The sequence below is a fragment of the Mesoplodon bidens genome (genome assembly GCF_964165515.1).
Source record: "Mesoplodon bidens genome assembly, chromosome: 9".
Classification (NCBI taxonomy): domain Eukaryota; kingdom Metazoa; phylum Chordata; class Mammalia; order Artiodactyla; family Ziphiidae; genus Mesoplodon; species Mesoplodon bidens.
Window position 1 is genome coordinate 32,205,451 of NC_138166.1, and position 18,900 is coordinate 32,224,350.

Consider the following 18,900-nt stretch of genomic DNA (forward strand, 5'->3'; position numbering starts at 1 on the left):
CTTCCAGCCATCAGCTTTTCTATTTCCCAGTGAATTTCTTACTTCTCATTTACTTTCCCCCCCTACTGTGGAATCCAGTTCAGAAAGTAGTGAGTGAGAAACCATAAGTAAGTGTTGGGGAAAGGATCCAGCTGAGCTCAAGGTCAAAAGCAGTTGAACAATCTGTATCACGGCGTTTTGGGAGATGATAGCCCTTCCAGTAGAGTGAATAATCTACACGTGTCTGAAGGTCGTGTTTGTATCTTGGAGCGCAGATTATTCACATTTGCGGGGGTGTTTAAGTAAATGGAATATTGAGGTGCTTGTATGTTTTTTCCTTCTCTTTCACTTGCCATCTCTTCAAACGGAGTCCTTTCATCCCCCGTCCTGTTATATGAAGTGTTAGGAGAGTGTTCAGATGTCTCCAGATAAAGGGGTCTGGCAGTTGCTCATTTCTAGCACTCTGAACCTGGTGGGTGCCCTGAACTGCTTCACAGCCCATGACTTAGGTTCTGAGACCCCCGTTTTTGAGCTCAACCACCTGTATTGGTTTATCCCTCTCACGCCTGCCTCATCACACACCTGCCGTTCATCTGCATCAAAACCTTCAGCCATTTGACCCCCTTCTCCCGGGCAGCAGCCCCTTCCAGCCCCTCTTCCTCCCCACCTGGCCAGACACACCTTCCCTGCCTTATCCTCAGGCCAGCATCAGCCCAACAGCGCCCCACCCTCAGTAGAGCCGCCATCCTCATGCGCCGACCTCGACAAGTCCTTGAGAGTTGAGATTAAGCAAGATCACCCAGGCAGAGGAGAGGGAGGAGACAGAAAGAGGGACAAAGGAAACACTTTAAAAGTTGCAGACGCCCCCATCTCCCATGAATTCAGCAAGGTGGCTGTAACGGGTGGTCCGAAATGTCCAAGTCCTTTCGGGTACCAGAGAGGCACCGTGGAGAGAGCAAGCAGGCTGCCTGGGCTTGAGTCCTGGCTCTGAGACTTAGAGCTGTGATCATGGGCCAGCTGTGCTTGTTCTTTGGACCATCGTTTCTTCACATTCTTTTCCTGCTAGGGCTTTTACCTTATAGTCTTTTGTGAGGATTAAATGAGTTAATGCCATGTCTGACGCTGTTAATAAATATAAGCTGCGTTATTATCATCATCTTTGGGAACATAGGGAGGGGATGACAAACCTTGGAACACTTGGGGAAATGGACCAAGAAACTCTGACAGGGCATGTGTAATCCGAGTTCTCCACGAGTGAGTTACTAGGCTTGTAGGTGGTGTTTAACGTAGATAGAGTACACACAGTGCTTTGCTTGCTGTACAAAAAAGATACAAGCTAACTGTGTTGGCTACTCTTTTTCTAAATATTGTGTCAGAGGTTGAAAGCTTGCAATTCTATTCTGAAAGCAAAACAGTGTAAGAAAATAACCAGAGAGTTTGTCAGATGACTGTGTAATTGTGAATTGCTTCCCTGCTAAGACATCAGTTTAAAAAAAAAAAATCAAGGGGAAAAAAGAAAGAAAAATGGCTTAGGAAAACGTTGCAGTCTGGTGGGTCTGGAAGCTGTGAATAAAGAATGCCATGAGAAAAGGATCGTCATCAGTGTAGTCTGTAACTGTGTAACTGGTGTTGCCCCCTGGTGGGCAGTCAAAGCTCAGTGGCTGGGTGTGTTGCAGGCAGATTTCCCAAGCACCTATCTCGTAATTGCCCCATAGGGACCAGCAGAATCAAAGTCTTGATTAAATGCAAATGCTTTCCCTTTCTATTTAGATGAATTTTAATCTGTTCGTTTCCCTCTTTATATCATGTTATTTTAACAAGATTTTTGAAAATGATGTTCATTTGGTTTGTCCTCCATGTCTGTAATATAACATGATTATTTGCATGTTCTTTAAATTGTAGTATATTTCTTACTTTGATTCTCCACGGTGAGGATTCCCTAATGCTCAGTCACTGACCCTCTGATTTGAGTTTTTATAAGCCATCCCCTTTCAGAGCTTCAGTTGCTGTTATTATTGTAACTAATCCTTGTCTCTTGAAGAGACACTCCAGTAAGTTTTGCGACCAAAAGGAGATTTTTATTTGAATATCTTCTTTCACTTCAAATGCAGTGAGGCTCAAATCAAATTAACATTCCCGTCCTCTGAAATGTATCTTCATCCTACTTTCCCTATGTTGTTTTCATCAGTGAATAGGCCCAGAAACCTTGCCTTTTCGAAACCTGTCTCATTCCTCATTCACTTCGGATACCCAGTCAGGCCCTGGCTTTGAAAACCAAAAATCTAAACATCCAAATCTAAACCTTAATGCTTTAAGTAAAGCAGATCCATATACTTTGCCAGGGATTGTTAAAAAGCAAACACATAAATATTAAAATCCTTTTTGTTTCTGGGGGTTCAGTTCTTTTCTGCTCAGTGTTCTGGCCTAAAAACATAATGGACCAGCTAAGTTATAGAATAGTGTTAGTGTATATTAAGCAGGTTGAAGTCAAAGCCTGCAATGTAAGAGCAAGATATATACTTGCATGAGTGTTATAATGTTTTCTCTCCACACGCATACATTATGCCCCCTCACATCAAATACTATTCAGATTCAATTTCAAGTTGTTTGGTCAAATGCATGAAATAATCCATAATGTTTAAGAAAAACTAATAAGCTGCTTTGCATCTATACCTCTTCAACTCTGAGTCATGATCCGTTCCTAATGGTACATATATCTTTTTGTTTTTAATTTTCAGATGTAACATTCATTCATGAAGGAAATAAAACATTTTTGGATAATCTTGTCAATTTTGAAAAACTGGTATGTAAAACTTCACTATTTCTCCTTTTTCCCACTGTAGGGGAAGTGTATGCTTTTCTTGCACCAAGAATCAGATGGTTTAAGTGCTTTTCTCCACTAAATGTGTGGTGATTTATTTGCTGCCTCTTGTGCGTTATCAATACAGTGCATTCCAATTAAAAATAAGTGTGCTGGGGCTTCCCTGGTGGCGCAGTGGTTGAGAGTCCGCCTGCCGATGCAGGGGACATGGGTTCGTGCCCCGGTCCGGGAAGATACCACATGCCGCGGAGCAGCTGGACCCGTGAGCCATGGCCGCTGAGCCTGTGCGTCCGGAGCCTGTGCTCCGCAGTGGGAGAGGCCACAACAGTGAGGGGCCCGCGTACCACAAAAAAAATAAAAAAATAAAAAATAAGTGTGCTGGCAAGTTCTGGGGCCAATATGAAAATCTGCTTTTTATTTTTGAAAACGGAACTTCATTAGATTGACATCAGTGGTTGAGTGTATGTGTTTGAACTAGAATTAAAACTGTAGGGCTTCCCTGGTGGCGCAGTGGTTGAGAGTCCGCCTGCCAATGCAGGGGACACGGGTTCGTGCCCCGGTCTGGGAAGACCCCACATGCCGTGGAGCTGCTGGGCCCGTGAGCCATGGCCGCTGAGCCTGCACGTCCGGAGCCTGTGCTCCGCAACGGGAGAGGCCACAACAGTGAGAGGCCCGCGCACCGCAAAAAAAAAACAACAAAAAACTGTAAGGTTCCTGTCAGCAGGAGTTCACAGTCTTGAGGTTCAGCCTTGTTGCTTTAAAGGCATCTCCCTGTGTCTTGGCCCACGCTGCTTCTGAGGCATGGGACAAAGCTCTCCTTCTGGGGAGATATGTCCATCTTGGATATGAAGATGGAATGTGTAGGGTCTGCATGGGAGGGGAAGGACCACCCCTCTCTCAGCCTGTGGACAGATGGTGCCACTGTGGAGAGATCACCTCATGCAAAGTGAGAAAGTGAGCTCACGAGAAAGGGGTCCCTGGCCAGTCCCTTCTTACAAGTCACTGAAATGCCTCTTTGAGAGCTGTTTCCAGGACACTCCCAGGTGCTTTGTCATGCAGCAGGTTCCTCCTAGCCTTTCTCACTGGCTGTGGGCACAGGAGGAATTGCCTGCAACTGTGAAATAGGAGTGCCCCAAAGAGACCCTGGGGACCACAAGAATGGATTTGTCTGACAGATGAACTTTAGTGTCATAGGTGAGCCTGCCATGCACGGTTAAAGATGGTATCAGGGACCCCTGTCTGTAGGCCCTGACCTTTGAGTGACCTTTTCAGTAATGGTAATGGATTTGTGTGAACTCTTTCAGGAATGGACCCCCGGTTCCCTGTGAGACTGGGTCAGGCATTTGAGAGAAGGTTGAGTGAGACGGGGGCCATAGACCATGACCAAAGAATAGTACCACCTGATGGGTCCAAACGAGGTTTGGCCTCTGACCTTTGCCTCAGAGGTGCCCCGCTCTAACTGTGAGGTTGACTCGCCACACGCGGGATGAGGTGGTGCAGAGCCAGTGCAGGAGGCTCTGGTACAACCTGATAACCCAAGCAGCGGAATCTGGAAGGCTGACGTCTTGGGATAGCTTGCCTTAGCTCAGTTCTAAGGATTTGAGGGTGATCGCTTTCTGGCTCATTCGTTTTGAAGTAGACATATCCATAACTTTTCGAGTCTCTCTCTGCACTAAGTGCTTTGGAATCCAGCTCAGTTATTTTAGATACTACAGTCAAACCAGCACAGCCGGAAATAGAGTATTGGGTTTTCTTGTACGTATTCTTTAGAGATTTGTTCTGGTGTCACCCACTAATGTTCTGAAGCTCCCAGGGCCCCTCTTTGTAGCCAAAGACTGTAGCCCTAACGTTCTAGTCTGTTGACAGGTTAATCTTCAGTGTTTGGTATTAATGAAACGATTGCAGGAATAAGAAGCCTCTGGTCAATACTTATTTCAAATCTTGGCCAACACCTCTGCTTAAGAACGCCAAATAAGCTGTGGTGAGCATGTAAGAGATGCGGGACGAGCTGTGTCACACCAAGTGGAATTACCTCTAAAGGTCTAGTACCCTTCCCTCTGACTAACCCAGAGGAAATGTGCGAGAGCCAGTGTACTCTTTGTACGCTGACTGTGGTCAGTTGTTAAGGGTCCACTGGTGGCTGGCCCCCTTCCCAAAGAGAACCAGTGATTTGGTTAAGTTCATTGTGTCATTTCCCCCCAGATGGAGCTCCCCAAGTGAGAGAACAATTCAGTAAAGGCAAGCGTGGGAGAGAGCGGTGAAAAGCTTCCTACACCCTCTCTCTTTCATTCTGACCAGCATCTCTTTTTTTTTTTTCCCCTGCTTTTTCCAGTGGTCCAGTGGAGGCCTTTTAATGCTGACTCATGTAGTCTAGGGTCTTGCTTTCATAGAGACAAGACTTCAAACTAACCGTGGGGACTGAAACAGAGTCTAACTAACAGTACTGCTCTTAGGGTCGATAATTGTATGTACCCTGAACCCTTTAATAAAGCTTAAGGAAATAACATGGCGTAAATAGGTAATCTTTTATTTTAAATTCCTGAAGAGAACTTATTAAAGACAGCTAGAAGATACGTGCACTTATACATGCATGCAGCAGGCGCATGGCACACAAGCGCACCCATCAGGTGCCATCACAGCATTTCTAAAGAGAGCAGATTTTGTAGTGTCACTGGGTTCCTGGTCCTCAAAACAGATGGCATTTAAGATACAGCACGCCTCATGCTGACCCCCCCCCCTCCTTGCACAGAGAAGACAGGGTAAAGTCAGAATTTTTTCTAGAAGGACAAAGCTGTGTTTTACATTGTACATAGCCCTATGTTGTACTTGGATGCTGGAGAGTGAAACTGAATTTCCTAGTAGAGTCAGTAGTTCAGCACATTTCTTAGCAAAAGACAAGGTTTTTCACTTAAGCTATTGATAAAATAGCATCATCTTTCACAGTAATGAACCAGTAGAACCTAACTGAATTAACTTGTGGGAAGCCAATTCCTCATGATGGATATTAGCCAGTGAGCAGATAATTCAATGTATTATCTTTATCAGGCTGATCCAGGCCAATGCATTAGGTCAGAGAACACGAAACCCAGAAGTGCTTATTGGACCTAATACGTTTTCCATTGTTCCCCACACTGCCTCAGCAGCTCCAAATGTTTCAGCCTCAGACCATTAAATAATGAAGAAACAAATGCTTTCTCCTTCTCTTTATCCCTCGGTGGTAAGAGCATCACCTTTTATCATAGCTTCCTCCCCGCTCCCTTCAGAAAACCTAAAGATGAGATCAGGGCTCTGGTTTCAGTGCTGCCCTGAGTACCTCACCTTACATCAGCTGTGCAAATGGCACATGATAGAAATCAAGGTGACGCCATAGCTTAAAACAACGACAGAACTGTCCTGGGAATAGTGGTAAAATTGGGGGAAGGAAATTTAACAATACCTTCTCAGACATGAGTCAGGTCTCATTTCCTTTACAAACGCAACTCGAGCTGTTGCTGTAATCACTGTCCTGTTTAATTTTTCACTATTGAGTAGAAATACAATAGAAATGCAGCCTGTGAGAACAATTTAATAAGTTGGTCATATTCAAATAATGTTTCTGGAGGTCTGCTGAATTTTAAGTAAATTTTTTTTTGTATTAACATTATTACTTTAGCAATAATTTGTTGAGCGTTTGCTGTATATAGACGATCCTATGTTCAATGTGTGTAGGCAGGACATGAAAAACAATGGCCCAAGGTACAAACTACTATGTATAAAATAAATAATATACAAGAATATATTGTATAGCACAGTAATAATAGCCAATATTTTATAATAACTTTAAATGGAGTATAATCTATAAATTTTGAATCACCTGAAGCTAATGCTGTACACCTGAAACTAATATTGTAAATCAACTATACTTCAATTATTAAAAAAAAGATGATGGCCCATTTAGGAAGGTTTGGAGGACCAGATCATGAATAATGTTGATTCTTGAATCACAGGGTTATGTTTGGATTTTGTATGAAACAAAGTATGGAGTCACTGTAGCCTTCCAGAGGACTAGAACATGATGACAAGTGTTTGGAGGTTATTCTGGCAACCGCGCAGGAGGAAGTGTAGTGGAGATTGGTCTGGTCCTAAATGCCGTGTTTCCTTTACCATGGTAGAGAGAGCTAGAAGGCGGTTGCAGGTACACAAGTATGAGGTGAGGGGATCTTGTCCAAAGGAAGGAGCTGTGAGTTTAAGGAACCTTTGCCTGGAGATCAGTAAGAAGCTTAGAGAAATAAAGTGGAAAACTGAAGACTATAAAAGGGATGTACATTATAAACAGAAAACGGTCTCTGTAACGGTATTGATGTTTTAGAAAATGTACCTGTTTCATAAATATCTCATCTCCTGTCACCATTTGAGTTACTTGAGTCTTTGATTCCACAAAACTTCCGGCCTCCATTCAGCAAGTATGTGTGAGGCCACGTGTGTGCCGTACAGTTGGTGCTGGGTACACAAAGCCCTCTCGTGATACTTGCTCTAGAGGAGGAAGAAAGTTCCACAAAGTGATTACAGCAACACAAACCCAATAAACACTGTACACAGAGCAGTGGGAAGGTTGAGAATGGGGCTTCCCAAGTGCAGGCGAACTCACAAAGACTTCACCGGGAGAAGGTGAAACACCTTCTGAAGTAAAAGCATATGCAAATGTGGACAGGTAGGTTGAGGGTGGACACGCTGCATTTTTTTTAATATGTGTTTTTTAAATATTTCTTTTAACTGAGGTATGTATTGATGTACAATATTATATGTTACAGGTGTACAGCATTGTGATTCACAGTTTTTAAAGGTTATAACTTGGTTGCAGTTATTATAAAATGCTGACCATATTTGCTGTGTTGTGCTATCTTTGTAGCTTATTTATTTTATACATAATAGTTTGTACCTCTTTATCCCCTACCCCTGTCTTGGCCTTCCCTCCTTCTTTGTCCCCACTGGTAACCAACCACTACTTTGTTCTCTATATCTCTGAGTCGGTTTCATTTTGTTATATTCACTAGTTTATTTTTTAGATTCCACATATAAGTGATATCATACAGTATTTGTCTTTCACTGTCTGACTTATTTCACTTAGCCTAATACCCTCCAATCCCATCCATGTTGTTGGGAATGGAAAAATTTCATTCTTTTTTATAGCTAAGTCGTATTCCATTGTACATATATACCACATCTTTATCCATTCATCGGTTGATGGACACTTAGGTTGCTTCCATATCTTGGCAATTGTGAATAATGCTGCTGTGAACATTGGGGTGCATATATCTTTTGGAATTCGTGTCTTCATAACCTCCATATTGTTTTCCATAGTGGCTGCACCAATTTACATTCCTACCAACAGTGTAGGAGGGTTCCCTTTTCTTCATGTCCTCCCCAACATTTGTGGTCATTTTAATGTTAGCCATTCTGAGAGGTGTGAGGTGATATCATTGTGGTTTTGATTTGCATTTCTCTGATGATTAACAATATTGAGCATCTTTTCATATACCTGTCAGCCAAGTGTATGTCATCTTTGGAAAAATGTCTGTTCAGGTCTTCTGCCCATTTTTTAATCGAGTTGTTTTCTTGATGTTGAGTTGTATGAGCTCTTTATATATTTTGCATATTAACCCGTTATTGGTCATATCATTTGCAGATATTTTCTCCCATTCAGTAGGTTGTCTTGTACTGCGTTTCTTAACAGTATGTTTTCCCATGGCTCAGTTAGAATCTGTGCAGCCGGGGTTGAGAGCCACTGTTTCTGAAGACAAGGTCAAATTTTCTTTTGTAATCCAAACTCAATATATATATTATCAATTAAAGTCAGGTCCCGCACCAAATATAGCTCCTCTATTTACACCCAAAGGTGTTAGACTATCCAACCAGCCTCACAGCACCGCTACTTCAGCAGCACCCGAAATGACCCTTCCGCTGATGTGTTTCCTCTTCTGCCTTCCAGCATATGATTGCAGACACTGTCCGAACACTGAGACACTGCAGGACTAACCAGTTTGGTGAGTCATTGAAGTTGGGTATGGCATGTTAGTCTACCATACATTGGTACGGACTGTGGCCATATCACAAGTATTTGGTGGTAAAAAAAAAAAAAAAAAAAAAAAAAAAAAAAAATCGTAAAATATAATATTCACATCACATGCATATACTGTATTCTCTCTGTTTCATCACTGCATGTTTGGGAAGCAGAGTAGGACAAGAAATGGCAGCTTTCTATCCTCTCCTGGCAGCAAGTTTACACTGTACAGAGTGACTTTAGACGATCAGAAGCTCCCGCTGCACCCCTGACCCAGAAAGTCTTGTTTGCTTGCCTGCTGGCTCAGAATTACCCGTGGGTTTATCAGGGGTGACCCTGTCCTTAACCCCCTTGCTTGGAGCCTTCCTGGAATAGGAATATAGTTTGTAAAAATGCCTAAAGCAGCCTTGCAGACTCTTTTCTCCTCTCCAATGAAAACTTCCTGTTTGGAGCTGCCTTTCACCGAAAAAGTATTTTTCTGAGCACTTCTGTTGACTTCCCACTGAGACTGATGTATGTAGGAATATTTATTCCTTTTTAAATCGCAAGAATAATTTACACTGTGTTTAAATGATGTTAAAACATTGCAGGAAGGAAGGAAATCAACTGTATTGAGTTCAAGGAGCTTTCACATGGGCAGTGGAATCCTGACCCTAGTGCCGGTGAATGGAGATTATAGATCCTGTGGGTGCGGAGCAGAAAACTCAGGCTCGGAGAGGCTAAGTTTCAGCCGTTACTCAGACTGAGTACCTGACTGCCTAGCCCATACCGTTTCCTTCGCCTTGTGCAGACTTTATAAAGGGCAATTAAAAAAACAGAGTTCAGTAATTATAAATCAATCAGAAGTGACCACTAAGTAAAACTTACTTTGTTAAGCAACACATCCTCGTTGTAAACCAATTTTTTTCAACAATACAGAAGTTATCTTTAAAGTAGAACAATCAAAGTCCCACTTCCTAAGGAAAATATTACTAACAATTTGGTACATATTCTTAAGAATTTTCATTCTGTTCATGCCCGTCTTGGGTAGTTATACTGTCCTCCAACAAAGCAGCTGAACTTCTGTGTGGATTACAAAGTTTCTGTTTGAAAGAGAGAATTATAAATACAGGACCTAATTTTCTAAGTGCTCACATCAAGGAATAACATTTGATACATACTTATGTAATTGTCCATTAACTACCCAAGTACAATGCAGTTTCAGTAGAAATAGCATAACATTGTCATGGAGATTCATTCAAATGTACAAGCATACTATTGCTAATGAGTAAAGGATTTGTATCTGTTTCACCCTCCTTTGCTTCCCAAGTATTTATGGGTACTCAGCTAATTCTGAGACCTCAGTCTCAGAATTACCAAGGGATTCCGGTCTATATACACTGCAGGTGTGGGCAGGAAGGTTATACCAGTGGGGCTGGCCTTGACCTTGCCAGCCTCCCATCTCCAGAGAGTAAGTCTGCATAGCAGAAGGCAAAGGAGGAATTTAAATAACTATCAGGCCAGTTTGTGTTTTGTATTTATATATCTTTAAAAATCAAGTTTGGAGCTGAATTATCTAAATTCATTTTGACAGTTAATATAGGCAGAGTTAACGTCAGCACTTGGGGTAAAATAACGTTAATCAAGCCACTTAGAGATTACAAAGTGCCATGCAATGGTCACTTGTCACGGTTGGAAGCATTCCGCCTGCCGTCTTTTTAAGGCTGGAAAGTTAACAACAAAACTGTCTCAGTAGCATCATGTTTTCTAAACCAAACAAGGGGGAATGGTAAGAACTTTAACTCCTGGTGCTTTTACTTGTTGAAACCAGGAAGCCTTGTTTCTATTTAACCTAAGAACTACAAACCATCCATGACATACAAGCCCTAAATTATTTCCTCATAAAACGTCTTTGTCACAGAGGAGGAAAAAATGCATTTTCACCAACAGATAAAATTTCTGAATTAAAATGCTCAGCCTCCTGGGGGCACCTTTTCTGCTCCAGCTGAACTCCGGCCTCACCCCTGGCTTCTCCCTCTGAAATCCCACAAAGCAAGAAGACTCACAGTTACACTGTCTCACCGGAGGGCAGCTTAACCCATCTCTCCAGGCCTTAATGCATTGTTTGTTTGTTTGTTTGTTTCTGACCATGGGAAGTGGGTCTGCCCCACTGTCCAGACTACTTTGTCTCTGGTTCCTTATCAGAGCTGTCAGCAGCGTGACACACACGGGTTCACAGTGCACCAAAGCGTCTTGTGGCCCTTTAACCGCCCTGCGTCTGGGAGTAGAAACTCCCTTGCTTTGTCCTTCGCTGTGTGGGCGTTACCCCATCCACACACCTTCTGAACCCGCTTTGCCTGTAAACCAAACCTTTAGTCCACTTCTGTGATATCTGGTCACTTGATTGTTCCCTTAATTTTCTTCCCCCCAAAATAAGGACACCAAAAGATTTTCCTACCAAAATAAGGACATACAAAATTTAAAAAAAAAAAAAAAAGAAAGAAAGAAAGAACTATCATGTCCATGCAGTCACCAGGTTAGCAGTGATTTCTGACAGTTCCAGCCTGAGCTATAAGAGCCTGTGAAAGCCATTTAACGGGGCAGTCACTGTGACAGGCTGCGTGGCATGGGAGCCGAGACCACGCACTTGGGGGCCTCATGGCCTGGGTTCTGGTCCTGCTCTGCCACTTACCTGCTAGGTCTGTGCTGTTTCCCGTTCTGTAGAGGGATAGAATAACAATCACTAAGTACTATATGTTAGGAGAAATTGCTCTATCAATGTTGGTAGAACAAACATCTTGCCAGTCTAATTACCTGACCTGAGGCATCTGGTCTGAGCTGAAAAAGCATCTCTGGGATTAGGATAAAGACATCTCTTCTGGGATTCTGACCAATGCGAGTCTGCCTTCTGGATTTACTCTACACCTCAGGTGGGGTTTTACTGGCATTCAGAAACAGCATTACTGCTCTCATGAGATTGACTTTTTTTCCTTCCCCAAAATAGGAGGTGACATATCTCCAAAAGAGCACCCAGAGTTAAAATCCTACGTTCATCACCTGTGCGTCATTGACAGCCAGCAGGCCCTGTTTGCGCTCTCGCACAGGATTGAGCCACGGGTGTGAGCCCCCCCACGCCTCGCCACCCTGGAACTGCAGCCCCGGGAGCTCCGGGGATGGCAGCGCCGAGCATGTTGCTTTCCTGAGAGAAAAGAAGTTGCTGAGTTTTATCAGCGTATCACAAGACACACACAGGAAAGCCAGCCAGAGCGTGCTCGCGAAGTGATGTCAGCTGCCGGAGGTGCGGAGAGGCTGCTGCCGGAAGGAGAAGGCAGAAGCTGTCTCGAAATGGAGAAGTCTGGTTTCTTAGGATCACCTTGTTGAACCAATCCAATCTTCACTTTGAGATGCGCCAGTGTCAAGACGAGAGACTGTCTCTTGTCATACGGTGACCAGATATCTCAGTAAGAGCATGTGTGAGCCTGGGAGGAGTTGTACTTTGCCTGGCAGCAGATGGCTGTTTCTAGGCTGTCAAAGCAGGAGCTCGTTTGAACACCTGAAGACAGTGATGGCATCTCTAGGTTTCCAGGGAGACAGACCTGGTCTCTGTCTTTATGAACTATGACATCACCAAAAGCCACTTGTGTCTAGGGAGTGAGTGAGGACTGGCAGCTGGCATCCCTGCTCTGATCTCCAGAAGAGAAATGTCAAGGCACGCATTTCTTGGCATCCGCAATCACTTAGTGATGTGTGCTTGCAGGTGAAATTCGTTTCTGCGCAACTGATTCACAACTGTAGGCAAGTTAGACTAAGTTGCTTTGCCAACACGGAAGAACAGTCACCTTTAAGAAATCGACTCATTTAATTTCTGGGGATTTTCTTTCCACGTGCAAGCAGGCTCTCGGGTACAATACGACTTTTGACAAAAGCACAGTGCCTGACACATTGCAGGCACTCTTAACTCTTTCTGGGGGTGACAGTCACAAAGGCCCGCCTTCTTGTGCCTGGCGATGCCCTCGTGTGTTGCTTGCTTCCAGCAGCCTCATACCCATACCCTGGAATGAGAACGGCCCGTACAGGGCGCTTAAGTGGGATTTGATGTGTGAAGCACTTAGCACTCCCTGGAGAAGAACAAGGGGCTAAAATAGTGGTGATTGCCCATCTTTCAGCAAATGAAAAGAACCCCAAAGATCCAAATGTCTGATGTATGTTGGACACTTAGAAGTCCTATAGTCCACCTCCCAACCAAGGCAGGGAGCCTTTCTATAATTTGCCTTTTTTTTTTTTTTTTTTCCCCGAAAGTCTCAGAGTCTTTTAAGTCTTTTTATTCCCATTTTTACAGGTTGGGGCTCCTACAGTAAATATGACCTCTTGCTGTTCTCAAGAACTGGTTAGAGGATTTCCCTCAACCTTCAAATGAACAAAAAAGCCTGTGGGATACAGTAATGAAATCCACCCCTGCCGGCTAGATCCTTGTCACTTTGCTAAAATACAAGGGCCCTGCTTTGCCTATTAGGTTCATTCATTTTCCACACGTGTGATCCTGGTGCCCCTCTCACCACTCCTGCCTGGTCCTCTCCTTGGTGCCTGTACAGAATCGCTTCTTCTTGTCTCATCAGCACCTCATTACTGAGATGTGTCCAATGCTTTCTTACACCTTTATAGCAACGCTGTTTCCTGGGCTCGGGAGCCACACTGAGCTTGCGAGATCCCTGTTAGCAGCCACATGGGGCAAATTTGGGGTAGGACTTTGAAAGAGAGTCTGTCCCAGCATGTCAAGCTTCAGTCCTGAACATTAACAGAGCTTTGTAGAAAGGCACCATCCAGGGCTAGTCCACTCAGAGAAATGCCCCAGGCTCCTGGGAATGGAATGAGACTCATTGGAGGAGATCAGACCCATCAGAACCAGGGAAAAGAGACTTTTCTCGTGGCTGATCAAACACTGGAAAACTCTCCCCTTGGCAATTACTGAGGATGGTGTGGGCTTACAGCACCAGTGTTCTGGTCTTTTCTCTATGCTCGGGAGTAGCATTGGGCCATTCTAATCCTACGAGGCCATTTTGACATTGTCTCTGTGTTTTACAGTTCAAATGGTTATTCACATTAGATCTACATTGCTCCAACTAAAACTATTGCAGTTGCTCCGGTGGAGAACTATTTTAGCACAGCACCTGCTGCTTGGACCTCAACTCAGATGTGTGCATGGCCAAACGAATCCACACGTACATCACACCTAAACAGATTCTGAGGGCGTAGTCAGAGTTCCCCACATGGTATGGGTGGAAACAGACTGGGAGAGAACGGTGCTTGCCCACTGTTTCCTCCAGCCATGGTCTTGTGGCTCTTGGGGCAGCAAAAGGAAAGGAGGATTTTGTTTAGTTTAGGTGTGCTTTTCCATCCCTGTCTTCTGAAAGTCAAAATCTCTGAATCTTCCTGAAGTTTAACAACTATCTGCAGAGGTTTCCCAGGCAGCAGCTCTCAGAAATTTCAGAAGCAATGAGAAGACATGAATCTGGAATCAATGAATTCAAGGCAGAATCATGGGAACCACATGTAGCTCAACATGAAGCTCTTTCTAATGAGTCTGGAGCTGTCCAAGTGAACAGGCTGCAGGGGACTTAAGCAGGGTCCCTGTTAATAGGGATGGTTCATATTCCCTCTGTATACATCTGCCAAGGCCTCTTTGGAATAGGTTTTGTTCTGGCCAGAAGGGTGGCCAGGAGGACCTGTAAGCTCCTTTCTAACTCTGTTAGATTTTCCCAATCGCACGAAATCTCCATTCACTCTGAAAAATCTCCTATCATCTGAGACCTTCACCAGCGACGGGTGCGTGGGCACTTCTAAGGGGGTTCTTTTTGCTATGGCACAATTTTCAGACAGTCCTATGGGTCTTTGGATTTGTCAGCATTCCAGCAAACCAGCCCTGCTTAGAAGTTAGCACAGGGCAAGTTCCTATTGGCAAAATCACAACCACTCAAAATTTTTTTTAGTTTTTCCATACACATTTGCAGATGCTCCAAAGACTACAGTGTTTTATAATAACTTCACTCTTCATTATAATCTGTATAATTGCCAAATGGTTGTAGTGATACACATTATGGCCTGTGTTCACTTTATTCTAGTATCTCTTTAGAATAAATTCATTTTCCTAGACCCCTGTCCACAAGCAAGTTGGGTGGAGAATACCTTAAATTCAGAAGCATAGGGACCAAGTAAAATCCCGGACCTCCCAGCTTGTAGGGAGATGTTGCACTAATGCATACTCACCTCCAAGTAGGGAGACACAGTGGCATCAAAGAGAAGGTGCTGGTGACGTTTGATCCGTGGAGCTGGGCTTTCACTGATGCCCCGATCCCTGCCCAGTGGTTTTGTTGCAGCCATCACACACACCACAGATTCCAAGTGTCCCTAGATGGCACAGCTAATCTGAGCTCAGAAACTAGGCAAAAACATTAAAATGGGGAAGATCAGATCCACTGTGGTGATCTAACATGGATAGCATTTCTTTTAAATGTTTCAAAGACATGTCCTTAAATTTTCAGCCTGCTTATTAACGAGTGAGCCATTGTGCTTAAAACTAGTGCTGGAAAAAAGTTTTTAAAAATTGCCAAAAAGTTAGATGAAAATGTACTATATAAAGCAAAGCTGTATATACTAAACATTTTTTAGCAGAGTAATATTTATTTGCATAGCCTATTTATTGTATTCGTATTACACTGTTATCAGATACTGGGATGAAATCGATGACCAGAAGCAAGGACTCTTGCCTTTTAACGTATCATTAATTAGGACCGCTGTGACATTATCAGCTTGCATTAACAGAAGATAGAAAACCCACAATCAGGGCGTCTACCTAACTTCTCAGGGACTACACTTTGTAGTTTTCCACCATTAGAAGAGCTGGTAAATATGAAACATTTGTGGAGTTACCAGAATTGCCATTAACAGTATTTTCTTTTTCATATTTCATGCTTTCTGCTTCTGTATATATGACTGTGCTGTGTATTTATCAAAGCTAGTAAGCAATAATTTATATGTAAAAATGGCCAAGCAATATAAGGTGAAAACTTATATATAAGTCACTGTTACCTTATCTTGTATTTTCAAGTGTTTTTTTTTTTAAACTGCTTTTCCAAATATAAGATTATGTTAAAGATACTATTCATGCCTCAGAGCTTCTTGCTTTGTGATGTTTGGGGGCTCTGTAGCCTGTGTTCCGGCAGCATGTTACACTCAGATGTTTGGAACTCAGAAATCATTTACTTGCTGACAGTGCTACAAGCAGGTGAAGAGATTCTCAGGCGACCCATGGAAGCCTAAATCACTTGTGCTGCCGTTGAGTTGTTGTAGAACCTTAAGACCCTGGAAATCACATCATATTCTGGGATTTGGAGACTCCAACAACCCCTGTCATTACCTCACCCCACTCAAGTGGGACCACGTACTCTCCCTTCCTTACCAGCCCAGACACTGAGGCAAGCTCCAAGCCCTGGTGGTGATGCCCTAGGCCTGGACTAGCAGCAGGACAAAAGCTACAGGCGGGACGATGAAGCAAAGGGGTGGTAATGATGCTCTACTGGAATGGAAAGACGAGGGTCGTATACACTGGGATAGACTTATCCTTCGAACTCTTCTCTCCCCCTCCCTCCGGAAGAATTATACATCCTGCCCATTGATGTCAAGCTTGGCCTTTGGCATGTGCTGATCCCTCCCCTGCAAGAGGATTATGTCATTCACCGTGTTGAGCTGAGAACCGGCTAAATGTCTTCCTCTGTCCAGTGAGAAATGGGGAGAAGCCACCCGTGTGGCTTGGAGACTGAAGCTTTGAGGTAACCCGTGACTGCCATGTCTCCTCTGCTAGGAGACCCGCAGTGTCCAAGTAAAGGTGTCTCCATCCACTGGACTCTCCAGCTTGTGAAGGATGTGTCACTTGAGTGAGAAATAAAACATCAGGGCTTCCCCGGTGGCACAGTGGTTGAGAGTCCGCCTGCCGACGCAGGGGACATGGGTTTGTGCCCCGGTCCGGGAAGATCCCACATGCCGCGGAGCGGCTGGGCCCGTGAGCCATGGCCGCTGAGCCTGCGCATCCAGAGCCTGTGCTCCGCAATGGGAGAGGCCACAACAGTGAGAGGCCCGCGTACCACAAAAAAAAAAAAAAAAAAAAAAGAAAACATCATCATTAGAAGCCACTGCAGTTGGGTGGCAGGGCGGGGGTGGGTGACTCCCCGGGTGGAATTTCACCGAAGCTGAGTAATACAGTCTCCAGGACACTGCCTTCTTGATAAACGGCCGTTTCCCTCAGTCCACGTCGGGGCAATAGTACTGACTTTGCACATTACCTAATGGATAAAACCACCGGCTGTCCTCTATCCATGCAAAGGGCTAGTGTTTATGTGGGAAAAGGTAAAGACCAGATGATTTTCTTGGGTTCTTGATCACTAGGAAGGGCTACTCTGTGTAACAAGGGAAAATAGGAAGAGATGGCAAAGGGGGGGGGGGAAATGGGCTCTCAGACCCTTGGGAGCAGAGAGAGGAGGACCACTGAGCTTGACTGCTTCGTTCTGGCCCATCATCACTACATCTGTGGGCTCAGGCCTGGATCTGGAGCAATGCAGGAGACGAGGGGAGGATGGAAGCCCTAGGCTTCAGCTTCAGAAGGGAATCGGAGGGGAAAGGGAAATGCCCATTGCTCAGGATTCTCAGAGATTTTCTTCCCTGGGATTGTCTGTACTGGGAAGATGAAGGCTCCCGCAGACTCAGAAGCTGGTTCTTGTTCTAGCAAACCTCAAAATGAACTTTCTGGTCCTGGTGCACTAGCTACAAAATCAGATTTTGGAGGATGAGAGCTCCAGGTCTGGTCCAGTTCTTCGAAGTCTTCTGGGTCCCCAGTGAGCCACTTGTGTATTTGTTTTCCATTTACGACTTTAAAAGTCCTAAAGCTCTAGACTTGCTGATGTCCTTCAGTAAAGCATCCCTGTTCCTGAAGGCAGCAGGTGCGCCTTCATAGAGAAGACCCTAAGGCAGACCCCACCGTGGAGCCTTGCTCGCCTGAGATGCAACCCTGGGAAGTGGTATTGAGCCCGCCTCTCCCGAAGGCCCCTTTCCTGCTCTGGGAAGTTTAGAGGTTCCCAAGTTGTCTGTGTGTGGTTAGAGGGTTAGAGGCTATAATCTCTAGTTAGAACTTGAGTGAAAATAGTTACATTCTGAGAAAATCCGAGCAGTGGTCACCTCGGTCTTGAGAGTCCTGACCAAAAAAAAAAAAACCCAACAACAAACAAAAAAAAACAATGCAGTAGAGAGATTGAAGGCTCAAAACCAATGAGCCCACATGCGAGAATTAAGACAGTAGCAAGATCTTTCCCAAGTTCTACAGCAACGGTGGCTTTTTGGTGTCTCATAACAGGTAAATCCCTTTCTCCTGGAAGACCTTGTATGGACAGTGACAGCCAAGTTCAAACCATGGGAACGAACTATCTTGATTCCTCATGTCCAACACCCCTTGCGCATCAAGTTTTCCACCAGCTGCTCTGTCCCCACGTTCCCTGCATGAGTTCAGGCCTTCACTATCCATTAATTAATCATTACAGTAACTGTCTACCTAGGCTTTCTCCCTTTAGTCTAAATTTCCCCCGTCAAATTTTTTTTTTTTCTAAAATACAGATCTGATCGTGTCTGTCCTAGCTCAAAATCCTTCAGCAGCACCTTCCAAGCTATAGAACTAAACCTCAATAGCATGCAAGTTCACATTCTGGCCTCTACTTATCTGTCCAGGGCCAAAGAGATTGGGAAGATGCCTCCACAAGACAAATAACTTGGCATCCCCTTGAAACTGCTATTCTACTCGGGGAGATTCATTGATTCATACCAGTAAGAACGCCAGCTGAAAATAACATGCACCTGGGACTTCCCTGGCGGTCCAGTGGTTAAGACTCCACGCTTCCACTGCAGAGGGCATGGGTTCAATCCTTGCTTGGGGAGCTAAGGATCCTGCATGCTGCATGGCAGTGGCCAAAAAAAAAGAAACATGCACCAAACATTTGCTAAATAAATCAGTGTATGTGAGACTTATTTGCTCCTTTTCAGA

At 44.2% G+C, this 18,900-nt stretch overlaps 1 protein-coding gene across 7 annotated transcripts in view; it reads left to right on the top strand.

Moving 5' to 3' along the window:
* The window catches only part of RAPGEF5 (Rap guanine nucleotide exchange factor 5), a gene marked incomplete at its 5' end in the record, with an annotated part of 219,135 nt that extends 203,161 nt beyond the window's left edge, over positions 1–15,974 (top strand). For 6 of the 7 annotated variants that reach the window (XM_081243594.1, XM_081243595.1, XM_081243596.1 and 3 more), the window contains 3 exons: positions 2,718–2,782; positions 8,769–8,823; positions 11,824–15,974. In XM_081243594.1, the coding sequence (XP_081099720.1) occupies positions 2,718–2,782; positions 8,769–8,823; positions 11,824–11,942 (239 nt within the window). In that variant the 3' untranslated portion in view covers positions 11,943–15,974. The remainder of the gene's footprint in view (positions 1–2,717; positions 2,783–8,768; positions 8,824–11,823) is intronic. The other variant, XM_081243597.1, reaches the window with a different exon arrangement.
* Between the last annotated feature and the right edge of the window lie 2,926 nt (positions 15,975–18,900).